General features: G+C 36.9%; 1 protein-coding gene across 1 annotated transcript in view; it reads left to right on the forward strand.

Annotated features, from left to right (window-relative positions):
- The window catches only part of LOC135219776 (basement membrane-specific heparan sulfate proteoglycan core protein-like), a gene marked incomplete in the record, with an annotated part of 1285796 nt that overhangs the window by 943213 nt on the left and 327950 nt on the right, over positions 1-14633 (forward strand). The window contains 4 exon segments of the mRNA XM_064256828.1: positions 632-749; positions 1056-1288; positions 1508-1700; positions 2865-3018. Of these exon segments, the coding sequence (XP_064112898.1) occupies positions 632-749; positions 1056-1288; positions 1508-1700; positions 2865-3018 (698 nt within the window).

The raw sequence follows: 14633 nt of genomic DNA on the forward strand, positions 1-14633 counted from the left end.
CCACAAATTAGTGAGTTCTTTATGGAAAAGTGAATAATGTGTACCACAAAAATCCGCGACAAAATGAAGTGCGAAAAAGCAGGATAGCACTGTACTGATGTTTTTAAGATAACAATAATTATCCTACATTATCGTACTGTTAGGAGTTTGTGGTTGGTGATGAAACATAAACAAAACATTGTTTCCCTTTTATGCAACGTGTTTAGGAAAATCCTGATAAAGAATTGGCTTTGTTATTTTGTATACTATTTCAATGGATACAATAAGTAAAATAGAAACAGAATTTGTAATAACATCATCTTTACATAACAAATTTTTCATAAGATACCTGTTGTTGCAAAAGCTAGCCTATGGTTTTGTAATTTAACAATTGTCATAGGTTATACTTCCCTTGGCCGGATTTTGTCTGTTAAATACAATGTCTGTTGGTTCCAGGTCTGTTAAAGCGAGCAACTGTAGAAGACAATTTTTTTTTATACTTGAGTAGTATACAGAGTAGCTGTGTACCATTGGCACTTACAGAAATTTGATAGATAAAAAAATTGAGTAATCATGCCTTAGAAGTTCTGTATAATACTGTATTATGAAGCATTTATCGACCAGGTTTTGCAGTAAATAAATTACTTTCCAGATTGCGGTCAAATGTCATCAAGGAAGAGTTCAATATTAATGTTGCCAATAATGAGATTTCCTTCAGTAACTTTGGTGCTCTTAGAGATGGGGAAACCTATTACTGGTCTTTGCCTCAGGTAAGATTACATCCTCTCTTAACATGTGGAAATAAAAGAGAACAATGTGGAAATAAAGGAAAACAATTTAATCTAGAGTCTGTATCTTCATGTTTTGTTTATTTAGACTGTTTCTATTTGTAAAATTTAATATATTTTTGTATAGGTTGTAAAAGATGTGAGTGGTACTGATATTTCTATACCATTCTGGATTTATGGCAGATATTGTGTATCTTTTAACTGCAGGGAATTAATGTTAGTTTTTTTATTATAACATTTGTATGAAAAGAATTTTCTTTGTCTAGGTTTACTTTTCTACTCTGGCAGATGTTCACTGGAAATAGGTTGCCTTCATATGCAGGTAATTTAACAATTACTCAGAGATATCAGGCTCAGTCAGGAGGTAACCAGTATGCTGATCCTGATGTTATAATCAGGAGTTCTGGTGGAAGGGAGCTCATATGGATGAACAACAGACCTCTTCAACCTAATATCCTTCAGACATATGTGGTACCTCTTTTTGAAGAAAAATTTACAATGAATCAACAGCCAGCTTCAAGGTACATAAAATCTCCATGAATAGGAGTTTCTAACAGATTTGATAAGTAAATGAATTGTAAGTCTGTGAATTTTATGAAACATTTGGTAATTCAGTAATTTGAACATTTACTTTTCAATTGGCATTGTAAAATATAGTGCCCTTGTATCATATGCATAGTATGAGTATGATGTTCTCAAAAAGGTAAATAAAAAAATTAATTGTTCCCTCTCTTTTATAGAGCTGACTTTTTGAATGCTTTGTCATCTGTTGAAGCAATCTTGGTTCGAGCTACATTAAGCAATCGTATGACTTCAACATTCTTAAGAGATGTCATTATGGACACAGCTGTGTCATCTCAAACGGGACAACCTAGAGCATATGCAGTGGAACAGTGTCAGTGTCCAAAAGAATATTCAGGTTTATCATGCGAGGTATGTGATGTTATAAAAATTAAACATTTAACAAATGAATTTTACAAAGATGGTGAAACCCTATCTGGAAAATACCTACAGTATATTTATCACATCATGAAATTCATTAAATTAACAAAAACCTGTTTCATACCAATAAATTTACCTTTATTTCCAAAGCTTTGTCATCTTAATTATAAATAAGTTTCCTCTTACTGTAAAGCCAAGCTTCTTTTCAATCATCATTCAAAGTGTATAGAAAAAGTGGCATAGTATAGACTGTACCTGACTAAAGGCCAGTCAGGCATTAAACTTTAAATCAAGAAGTGTCAAATCAAATGTCCTTTATTGAAGCTAAAAAAGTCAGTGATCTGAAGGCTTAATACTAAAATATATCAGATTACCAAGGGTTAAGTTCTAGTGTTAAATACAGGAAATTCTGGACTCTCATCAAAGCTAAAGTCTCAATATGACTACATCCTGAGCAGAATACGAGCTAAAGATTACCAAATATGGAAAATTGAAGTAAAGTAAAATAAATGGATATCAAAGGAAGAGTTATTAAAAACTATGTAGCTGACAAAAGCAAAGAAACATTTGTCTTGGTTTTTTTTAGATATCACGTAGATCAGTTCCTAGACTCCCAAGTAAAGTTGTTTTTCAAAAATTATTTAGGTTTGAGAATATTCAGTATTTATTGTATTGAATACAGTGGTAAATTTATTTTCAGGCACAATGTTTAATTATTGAGTATAATAATCTGAACTAATAATGTACAAAGTTTTCCAGATGTTGCTTAGAATTAGTACAGAGAATGTACCATGTTCTTCACATTTAACACTTATTATGTTACTAAGGAATAGAAGCATTCACTTCCAAAAGACTAAGGACATATATATATAAATATATATATATATATATATATATATATATATATATATATATATATATATATATATATATATATATATATATCTATATATATATATATATATATATATATATATATATATATATATATATATATATAGATATATATATATATATATATATATATATATAATATATATATATATATATATATATATAAGCAGTAGAAAAATACAATTTGATAATGTTTTATAATGCATATTCTGTTTAAGCATACGTATTGTCCTTCATATATTTAGTATTTGAACGTTACAGCAATGCAAGCCTGGGTATTATCGTGACACAGCAACAAACCAATGTAATCAGTGCCCTTGCAATGGTCGTGAAGAGTCTTGTGCACTTAGACCTGATGGTAGAGTGCGATGTGACTGCCTGCCTGGGTACCACGGTGATTTCTGCGAGGAATCAGGTACGCATTTGTCCTAAATATGTATAGTTATAAGTCTGTCAATTACACATGCTAATTAACTTATAATGCTGCTCAGAAAAAACTTTTAAGGTTTTAGAAGTCTGTTAGTTTCACTTCAAGCATGCTTTTTCAATATTTGTCAGAAGTGCATGAAAGTGATGACAGAAATTAGAGTAATTTTTTTACATAGTATTCATATAAATTTATGTTTTCCTCTGCTAATTACAGTATCAATTTTTCATTGGTAGTTTGTTTGCATCTTGTTTTATGAGATGTATAATACACTGAAGTAAGTCCTCATGATGATTTTGGAGGCTTTATATATCAGATAAGTAGTTGGTTTGTACTTAATAATGTACTGGAATGTGACTGTTGGTGATGATTTTTATATAATTTTATAAAATCAATTACCTTCTGAAATATTTTCTACTCATTTATATATGTAATATATATATATATCATCATATATAATATAGTATATATAGACATAATATATATATATATATATATATATATATATATATATATATAGTATATATATATATATATATATATATATATATATATAGATATATAGAATATATATATATAGATAAGTATATATAGATATATATAATACTATATATCTATATATATATATATATATATATATATATATATATATATATGATAGATATATATGTAGATCATATAATAGCTGATATTATATATGATATACAACATACATATATATCAGATAATAGAATGAGAGATATATATATTATAGATGACGATAGATAGATAGTTAAGAAGATATATTATTATATATATATATATTATATATATATACATATATATATATAACTATATATATATATATATATATATATATATATATATATATATATAGATAATAATATAAAGATATTAAAAAAATTCATTTGTCAAAGTTGAATCAACAGGGACATCATCATAAGGAATAATAGACAGAAAAGACTACAAAAGGGTGTATTAAAAAAGGGATTTTGACAAAGGAAAAATCTATTTCTGGGCAGTGACCTGTGTCGCCCAGTGAAATGTTCCTATAGCACTCATTTCTAAGGTAAATATACAAGAGAAAAAGCTATATGGTAGATATACAAGAGAAAAAGCTATATGGTTATGCCAGAGTTTCCTGGCTCGCTCACCCTTAATTAAGGGTGTCGGTATGGAAACTTGGGCGTGTGAAACCACTATCAGAGGTCCCCTGCCATTTAGTCTCTTCCTTTCTCAAAATCCCCGTTCTACAGAGGAGCCGTTCCAGGCCATCTACCGCCCGCTAGTGCGGCATTCCTGTGGATAGCACCCAAGCTCGGGCCAGTTAGGGTGAGGATAATAGAGGGGTGGGTTTCACTGGGCGACACAGGTCACTGCCCAGAAATAGATTTTTCCTTTGTCAAAATCCCTTTTCTGGGCCTAACCTGTGTCGTCCCGTGAAATAGTAACAGAGAATTGGCCCCACCAGCTTGGAAATGTAGTGCAAACAAGTTACAGGAAAGAAAAGTAAAAAATTATAAATAATTCTACAGTATTTTTAATAAAGTTCTCAACTTTACAGAGATTCCAACAATATCCTTAAATCTACTGTCGTTCCTAAATAAACATAAGATTATACAGTCAATCTGGTAGGAGCAGATTCATCCAACACCCAAATACAGGATTTTAACATATATATATATACAATCAAATCAGTATGTACAATCAGGAGTGATCAAAAGTGCAGTCCAGGTGAAACTAAGGTCAATCGTGTAACCAGGTAAACAACCAAGACAAGGTTAAGAATGTTAGTGAGGCAGGTAGGAGAGAGAGAACTAAAGAGAGATATAGGCTATTAAGACTAGTTATTTCACTAATGCTAGGCTGTGTCAGGGGAAACTACGTTCCCTGCTGCCACTGCCAGATATTTAAGGGCCTCTAAAGACTTTAGGTAGTGGCGTTTAGATATTGTCTGTGATTTCCAGCCCATATATTTTTTGAGATCATCAAAGTTAATGTGATGGAAGTAATTAACTGAGGTGGCCATTGCTCGGATGTCATGCACATGCGGAATTAATTCCAGATTGGCATGTTTGATAAAATAAAGAATTTGTTGTCTGATTGCTATTAGAGAGATGGTTCCACCGTTCTCCCTAATAAAGAAAGGGTCTGAGGATTTTCTAGAAGTTCTGTTTAGATAGGATCTCAGCGTGTTTACTAGACATAGAGATAGATCCTGTGGAAGTGGGACAATCTTCCATGGGGACCACCTATTTTGTGGATCCTCGTTCTTAGCCAAGAATTTCCGGTCTGGTAAAATCAGAACTTCTCCAGATGGGAGGAAATCAGTGTGATTTGGTTCTCTGGAAAGGGCTGACAGTTCAGATATTCTGGCTCCTGAGGCCAGACTTACCAGGAATAATGTTTTCCTGAGAAGGGTTATATAAGTACATGATTCGTTGTCAGTGTCTGAAGCTAGCTTAAGTACATCATTTACAAACCAGGAGATTGTCTGAGGTCTATGCACTGGTCTTAATCTAGCACAAGCTCTGGGGATAGATGAGAAATACGAATCTGTCAAGTCAATATTGAATCCAAATTGGAATATTTTCTTTAAGGCAGATTTGGTTGTAGTAATAGTACTAGCTGCTAGGCCTTTTTCGAATGTGGTTCTAAAAAATGTAACCGCCAGATTCGTAGTCATCGTCTGTACCTTTGAGTCTTTTAGAAAGGTAGCTAGCTTCTTAACTGCTGAATCATATTGATGCAGTGTAGATTCTCGTTTATCTGATTCTAGGAACGGTGTTTAGGGGATCAATGTTAGCATCCTTCAGCGCTGCAAACTTCATGAAGTCTATAAAGTTAGGGCATTCTGAATTCCTTAGGAAGTGGACACAGTCCGCGTTTGTACTAACTGCGTCAATCTTGGATTGGGGATTCGCCGGGGGCGGAGACCCAACTCCACTAGTAGCGGGAACCAATTGCTCTTGGGCCACTTGGTAGCTACTAGCGCAATCCGCCATTTGAAAGACCTGAGTTTGTTCAGGACTTTCAATAGTAAGTTTATTGGCGGAAATAGGTAGATCCTCTTCCAAGTGTTCCAGTCTGCTGACATGGCGTCTGAGGCATAAGCCAAAGGGTCCAGATTGGGGACTACATAACATTGCAGCTTGTGGTTGGTTTCTGTGGCAAAGAGGTCTACTTGGAGCCCTGGCACCTGTTGACAAATCCACTTGAAAGATTTTTCGTCAAAGGACCATTCCGATTCCAGCAGAGTAGTCCTTGACAGGGTGTCTGCCACCACATTCCTTACTCCTGGTAGGTGAGTGGCTGACAGGTGCCACTGGTTCCTTGCTGCTAGGGAGAAGATTGTTATCATTACATGATTTATGTGGCTCAATTTGGAACCTCCCCTGTTTATACAGTGGACTATCACCGAATTGTCTAATACCAATTTGATGTGGATTTTCTTCGCCGGAGAGAGTTTCTTCAGGGTCAGAAATACTGCCATGGCTTCCAGTACATTGATATGCAACTGGCGGAAGGTTAGCGACCATGACCCTTGCACTTTTTCGTGCTAGGAGTATCCTCCCCAGCCGCTGAGAGAGGCGTCCGTGTGAACTATCAGGGTTAGCGGAAGAAACTGCAATGGTATTGATTTTGCCAGGCTCTTGACTTCTGTCCAAGTACGGAGTCTCTTCCGTAATATCGGCGGAATCCGGGAAAGTTTGTCCCGAGATTTTGTGTTTGCTCTGGTCCGCCAAACCCTGTTTATATCCTTCAGTTTGGCTTTAAACAGGACGTCCGTTATCGAAGCAAATTGGAGTGAACCTAATATTCTTTCTTGGTTCCGCCGAGACGTCTGTTTGCCTTTGAGGAACTGTCTTGTAGCCTTCGCTATCTCCCTGCGCTTCACCGGCAGGATTGATAATCGATATGAGTCCAGATCCCATTGTATTCCCAACCACTGGAAGCGTGGTGCCGGAGTCAGCCGGGATTTGTTTCTGTTTATCTGGAATCCCAGGTATTCCAGAAAACTTATCACTTTGTCCGTTGCCTTGCGGCATTGTTCGACGTCTGTGGCCCAGATAAGCCAATCGTCCAGATAGGCTACTAACATTACCCCTTGAGTCCTCAATTCTTGCACCACCATCTCCGTTATCTTTGTAAATATTCTGGGTTGACAACGCCGCATCCTTGACGGTTTGAGGGTTCTGTAAGAGATAGCTACATCACCTTCTAGTCTAAATCGTAACCTACTTAGTCTAGTATGTATCAATATGATGCTCATTCAATGTAATCCTCATTGTATCAATAGGAGAGTGGTACGTACCGACTCAGTAGTGAGGTCTCTCGCTAGACCGTAGCAAACCTCGCACCCCTCCGGGTGCCACACAAGCAGGGAGTCCACCAGGACCGCACATCTGGCATGGGACCGGCAAACCACATGCCCACACGGCTCTTGGAGCATGGCCGTGCATGCCGTCTCCAGGCAGCGTACCATCTGTAAGTTAATTGATACGTGAGTATCACTATTTAAACCCACCGTAGAAGCCTCCGGTGGGGCATGCATCGCAATTCTACTGTCACCGGAGCTGCCTCCGGTGGAATGCGTGTCTACTACTAGGATTTCATTACATATTGTATATCACTAGCTCTGGGCCCTAATTATTCGTTCTTGTCATGACATCAAAAGTTTAGGCCTGGTACAAACAGAGCAGGGGGAGGATGAACCTGGCCTGACTCCGCTGGCACCGGAGAAGCGTTTTCTAGTCCATTAGGACCGCCTCTCAAGCCTACTGTGGGGATGGAGAAAAAAACAAGAAGGTTTAAACCTCGGGGAGGGAGCTAGTGAATAATAACATGGTGCTTCGGTTCTGAATACCCAGCGGGGTGAGTATGCCCGCCGTAGTAAACGAACCCGAAGTGTGGTAAGTTAAATTTACCTTAAACTTAAAGCAAATAAACATGCGTGTATCTAACTATGCTCTATTCGTTCCTGTTCATTCCCAGCGCAGTCTCCCCCTCCTCCAAGCTATCTTCTAATTCCGGTTCCGACTCCATGAGAACAAATTAGGGGAAATAGGTAAACCTAGGCCTGCATTTGATCATATAAAAGATCGTAACTATTACTTGTATCACAGATACCATCTTAGGCGGGATCCCGGTCCCACCTGGGCGGGAGGATAGGTATGGGAATGGGAGCTGCAGATAGGGAAAGCGAGAACGCGATGGAACGCGGAGTAACCGTCCCGACGAGCCAAGTGGCCAACCCAAGCTCGCCAGGGTGGGCACCTCCCGCACCATCCATACTGAGCATGACGCGGTGAACCCATCTCCCGACCGTACTCCCTACCCTCCTCCCTATATGGGAGGCTCGGGTCGGCTACACGGGGTAGCGTAGGGCGAGCTGCGTCACCCCACCAAGGTGGGTGCAGGGGGAGGGAGGTCGACTAGAGGAGAGGTCCACTTGCAATCAGATGGTCATGACGACCTGCCAGGTGGGGCAACCTCCGAGAAGACGTGAACCAACCGAATCGGACAGGGGCCTATAGGCCTACTGTATCATGCAATTACACGCAAAATAACAAATAATCAGCATAATTAAAATAAAATGTAATAGGCATATTCCTGACGCACAAGGGGATCGGGAGAGGTTAGGCGATAGGGAGCAATGAGTCCTCTCGAGCGGCTGGCTTAACCTTCGCAAATCGGAACGTTCTGATCAGGTCGGCCAGGGAGGCTCTGAGCAGCTAGCCTAACCCGCCAAATCGGCCTTTATAACTGTGATCTGGCCAGGTCAACCAGGGCTCACGGACCGTCATGTAAAGGTTAAAACAAGGGCCAAGACCCTTCAACGTAAGAGATCTGGGGGAAGTCTCTTATTTATGAGACTAATCTACGTAAGTAGAGTATGACTACGTCGTCCAACCAGCGATTTAGTAGGAAGGCAAACGAAGAGGATGGAAGACAGGAATCCCAGATCTAGGCTACCCTCCGAGAGCATACGGCTTGGCCTGGTAGGCTAGGATGCCCTCGCGTTCAGAAAACTACCAATAACGTTAGAATAATAAACAATGTGATCTAATGTCTGAGAAACTGCTAATCTATCCAAAAAGGCGACTCCAATTAATATGGACGACCAATTGGGTGTCGACATGAATATCATCAAACTCGCGGGTAGCGATGCACGAAATGGCTGCCCGGGGAGCAGCGTCATGCAGGCTCCCGCTAATAACAACTATAGACATATTTATGAAGAACATCGCTACCCTAAAACAAATAAAACATTAATTGCAGTACTCAACTTAGATACAGCAGATTCCTGATGGTCAGACATCGTAGATCCAAAATAAGAAAAGAATTCACTGAGAAAAACACAACACGTGCAAACGTTTACAGTGCTATCAAAGGAATGCCAGGCAAGATGCTAGTAGTAGCAGTAGCGGGCGGTAGAACGGGGATTTTGAGAAAGGAAGAGACTAAATGGCAGGGGACCTCTGATAGTGGTTTCACACGTCCCAGTTTCCATACCGACACCCTTAATTAAGGGTGAGCGAGCCAGGAAACTCTGGTATAACCATATAGCTTTTTCTCTTGTAAATTTAGCAATATTTATACCTTAGAAATGTGTTACAGGAACATTTCACGGGACAACACAGGTTAGGCCCAGAAAACTTGTTGTTATTGGTGACCCTATTCATTCAATGCCTTACCTTATTTACTAAGACAAGGCTGGCTGTATTGGAATACAGAATTAGATTCCAGAATTTTTTTCAGAGCATATTCTGTATTTATTACATTAATATACTGTGTAGCTACAATTTTGCCCACTGAGAACTATAGGTTGTGTGATAGCCAATCTTTAAAAGATTCTGACATCTTTTCCATTGGCCTGTTTGGTTGTCTTTTTTTAGAACTGTTATAAATTTAATGTATGTGTATAATTTTTCCAAGTATATTCTAAGTTACGTTTTCATATTGTTCTTGAGAGTTGTTCTTGGCGTCCATATATTTGAATGACAGCTAAGGTAACCAGCTAAAATTAACAGAGTATGTAAGGCTTTAAAAATTTCAGTATCATGGTATAGATCCTCCTCGAGGAATATGTGCCACTGAAAATAATCTTCATTTATGTATTTGTGAGTTTCCATTTTGGATTTGGTATGATATTATTTGCTGAAACTTTCATGATGTTGTGCACCTACTGCCGCTCCTAAAAGTGAAGCTCATCCTGTGAAATTGTTGATGTCTCCTTTAGAACTACATATTCTTTTCTTAGTTTAATGCTTGTGTTGTAAGAGTGCCATGATTTTGAAGTAATTAGAAAAAGTTAGTGATGTATCAGCAAATTCTTGAAAGTTCATAGTACTTAGTTTTAAATGGTACCTTACTTAGTTGCTAATCTTCAGCTTTTAGATTTTTAATTCTTTACTTTTGATAAACTGTGAAATCAGCCAAGTATCCTTATTAATATTTAGCTGCTTTATTTAACTGACCTATGGAGTTTGTAAATGCTTTATTTGCATGTTTTTCCATACTAGTTTGTTAAAAAGTTAACACCTAGATGAAATTTTTCTATTTTTTCCGAAATAGTAATACAGTTCCATTTCCACAGTGCTCTTTTTTTTACATGTGTTCTGACAGAAATTTTTTTCCAAAAAAGTAATACAGTTTCATTCCCATTTATGCTCTCTTTCTACATATATATTGTGACAACCATGCCTAGTGTCTTAATTATGAAGAACGACTTTGTTAGAAAGTTTTTGGTGTAATAAACATATTAGGTAATTACAAAGTTGGGACATTAGATATGGTTCCCAGTGGTGTTTTTACAGAATTATTGTAGATATGTAGTTGTAACTACTCATGATGGTATTGTAGCCTCTCCTTACTCAGCTGATAACTTTCAAGCTTTGTGTGTTGATGATTGATTTTGAAATCATGATCAATGATGAATGATCAAACTTCTAGTCAGCATATGATGATGTTAAGCATTTGGTGAGATAATATGCAAACTTTCGACCCCCACTATTTGCGGAGGATATGTACCACAACCCCTACACATAGCAAAAATCCGCGAATACTTGGAACCCTTCTAAAAAAGGGATTTTGACATAGGAAAAATCTATTTCTGGGCGAGGAAGCCGTGTCGCCCAGTGAAATACGCTCCTTTAGCGCTATTTCCAAGGTAAATTATTGCTAAAATACCAGAGAACTGCTAAATTGGACATGCCAGAATATTCTGACTCGCTCACCCTTTCTAAAAGGGTATCGGTATGAATCTGGGGCGAGTGCAAAACACTACCACAGCAGCCTCTCCAATTAGCCTTTTCCACATCAAAACCCCATAGAAAATGCTTATATGGAATATTTAGATAGATTGATAAAAAAAATGCATTTAGTCATGAAAATGATATGAAAATACATTACTAATTAATGAAAAGTGCTGTAAATCGGAGAATTTTCCATGAATAATGTGTATATATGTTCCTTAGAAAATATGTGAATAGGTAAGTCCACAAACCCCGAACTGCGAATATTCAGCGGTTGACTGTATATCAGCATAGTATTGAAATAATAGTTACTGTAATTTCAGCATTGTCTGTGAATTGTCCAGATTAGGAAAAGTGTTAGGATGATTTATCATCTCACTAATGGGTTTATAATGTATTAAAAATGTTCCATGGAAAGTATCTTTTTGTGAAGTATTTAGAATGTGTCCATTGAAGATATCTTCACATTTCACACCAGGCATTAAACATTGTTTTTGTACTTCTTGGTCATTTGGCTGAGATGAGAGTGTATTGCAGTATCACTCACTTAGTTTAGTTAGGTATTAAGTCTTTGTCTCAGTATTGTGGATGAAATTGTAGCATTAATGTTATTGAGTTGAATTTCTCATGTTTCCACTCCAAGGGAAACGTAGTAATAATTTTAGGGGATTCTGAGGTAGCAGATACATAAAGTCGAAATAAACACTTTGTTTTGAATGTCTCTCCTTTTTCAAAGTGGCAGTTGCATATGTATGATGGAACTGAAGAACTCGTAGCAAAAGATCTTCTTATATGAAGTGTAATTGATAGTGGTGTGTTTTCAACAAGATCATCATTCTCACTTCTTTTATTTTGTTAAAAACTGACTCATGTTCTCCAAATGTAATGCACCCAATTTGTTTAACCCTGTGAGATTCCCAATAACAACAAATATTGTCTTACAATTTGATTGCATGAAAAATGTATATCATCTGTAGAAGATTAAATAGAATTAGTCATAAATATTTTGATATCAGGTAGCATTGGGGTAACATCTGGAGAGTGTAAGGTTGACAGTTTAACTCCATTTCCCATCCAAGTAGTCTCTTTAAAGAGAATTATTTCTGTGAAATCATACCTAACATACAATACCTAAAAGTTTCAAGTTGCTTGCTCACTCAACAACCAACGTCAACATGACCTCGTCAGAATTATGGTAACCTGGATTCATTTCCCACTACTGGACATCATAATTTCTTTGTATTTCATGCTCTTTGAACTCAAAACTTTGTAGTGAGAAGTGTTTCCAAAAAAGCATGAAGATTTGAAGAAGTTAAAGAGGGTGTTGTGGCTATACAATGTCATGTACATGTGTTTTTATACAGTGGACGTCCCATATTTGTGTTCTCGACATTTGGAGAAGCATGCATCCGCTGATTTATCTGTGGACCATATCTACTCATTATTCGTCGGAAATTCGCGTATTCGCAGTATTTATGTATGGGAAATATTCTCAAGTTCCCTTTTTTCTTATTTCATCATAAAATGCACTTTTTATGACAAAACTATTTAAAAACCAGGTATAAAAATTTTCAGTGGCTTGTCCTTGAGTTTCAACTAAGAAAATAGGTAGTTTTAAGGTGCCTTTATAGGTGTTTCAACTACTATCTGCGGATTCTAGTTATTCACAGGGGGTCTGGTACGCTTGCCCCACAAATAAGGGCGGGTAACACTATATATATACATACAGTGGTCCCCCCATATTTGCGGGGAATGCATACCAGAACCCCCTCCCCCTATGAATAGTTGGAACCTCTATGAAAATGCTTAAAACAGCCTATTTTGTTAGTTAAAACTCAAGAAACATCCAAAAAATTTTACCTGGTATTTTTAATATTTCATCACCAAAAGTACATTTTATAATGAAATTGATATGAAAAAAACAAGAATTTGTGGATATTTCTCACAGGAAAATACTGCAAACAGGCAAATTTCCTGCAAATAATGGGGGGATATGTTCCAGAGAGAAATCAGCAAATGTGTGAGTCTGCAAATCTGGAAACTCAAATATGGGGCCCCACTGTGCATACATACATACATACACAGTGCCTCTCATTTTTATGCAGGAATAGGACTTCAGAACCTACTGCAGAAATGCAAAAATCCCCTCTAAAAATGCTTATAACTGGCATATAACTGCCAAATACCTTATATCCCTTAAACTAAAGTGCTTATAACTGCCTAATTTGATAGATAAAACAAAAAAGGGATTTTGACGTAGGAAAAATCTATTTCTGGGCGAGGAAGCCGTGTCGCCCAGTGAAATATGTCTGCTTTAGCACTATTTCTAGTAAAATATTACTATAATACCAGAGAACTGCTAAGTACATCCCAAACCATCATCCCTAAACACTCAAAGTAACCATACATTAAGTACTCTTCTATACTGTTACTTTTAAGTGGATTATACACACCCCTAAAATGCATATAATTGCCTATTTTAACAGTTCATCACCAAACTTGACAGTTCAAACAAAAATACAGTGAACCCCTGTATTCGCGGACTCCAGATTCGTGGACTCACATATTCATGAATTTCTCTCCAGAACATGTACCCCCATTATTCATGAAAATTTTGCCTATTTGTGGTATTTTTCTGAGAAATATCCATAAATTCCTGCTTTTTTATCAATTTCATCTTAAAATGCACTTTTTGTGATAAAACCATTAAAAAAACAGTTATAAACATTTTTAGTGGGTTTTCTTGAGTTTTAACTAATCAAATAGACACATTTTAGGCTTTTTTATTGGGGTTCCAACTATTCACAGGTTCTACCTATATGCGGGAGGATCTGGTACCCATCCCCTGCGAATATGGGAGGAACACTGTATAACCCAAGGTATCATCCCAGATCACCCTAATATCATTTCAGAGTCATGTCTTAAAATTAGATACATACCATCTTACAAATGTTACTCTTAAGTATTCCCTATCATTCAGACACTTTTTCTTTGACCTACGGCATCATTCTATAATGCACAGGGAGTGCATTTTATTTATAGTTCATGTATTGATACTTTCCTGTGTTGTAAGATGATTTTGAAATTATATTGACTGTACAGGTACATACTTATTTTAGGATAGTACTATTGTATAGAGCATATCTAAAATATGGAGTGGTTTAGGATGGAACACGACTTATAAAGAGTATGCTGTGCTGGTACATCATGTTAGTATTTTCGTGTTTACATACAAATACATTTACTATAAAAAAATTACTTATGCTATAGTAAGTTCTTGGTTTACGTCATTTTGTGGTTAGACCTTGCTGCTGCCTCCCATAAATTGTGATGATGGTGCTTATG

The sequence above is a fragment of the Macrobrachium nipponense genome, chromosome 1, assembly GCF_015104395.2.
Source record: "Macrobrachium nipponense isolate FS-2020 chromosome 1, ASM1510439v2, whole genome shotgun sequence".
Taxonomy (NCBI): domain Eukaryota; kingdom Metazoa; phylum Arthropoda; class Malacostraca; order Decapoda; family Palaemonidae; genus Macrobrachium; species Macrobrachium nipponense.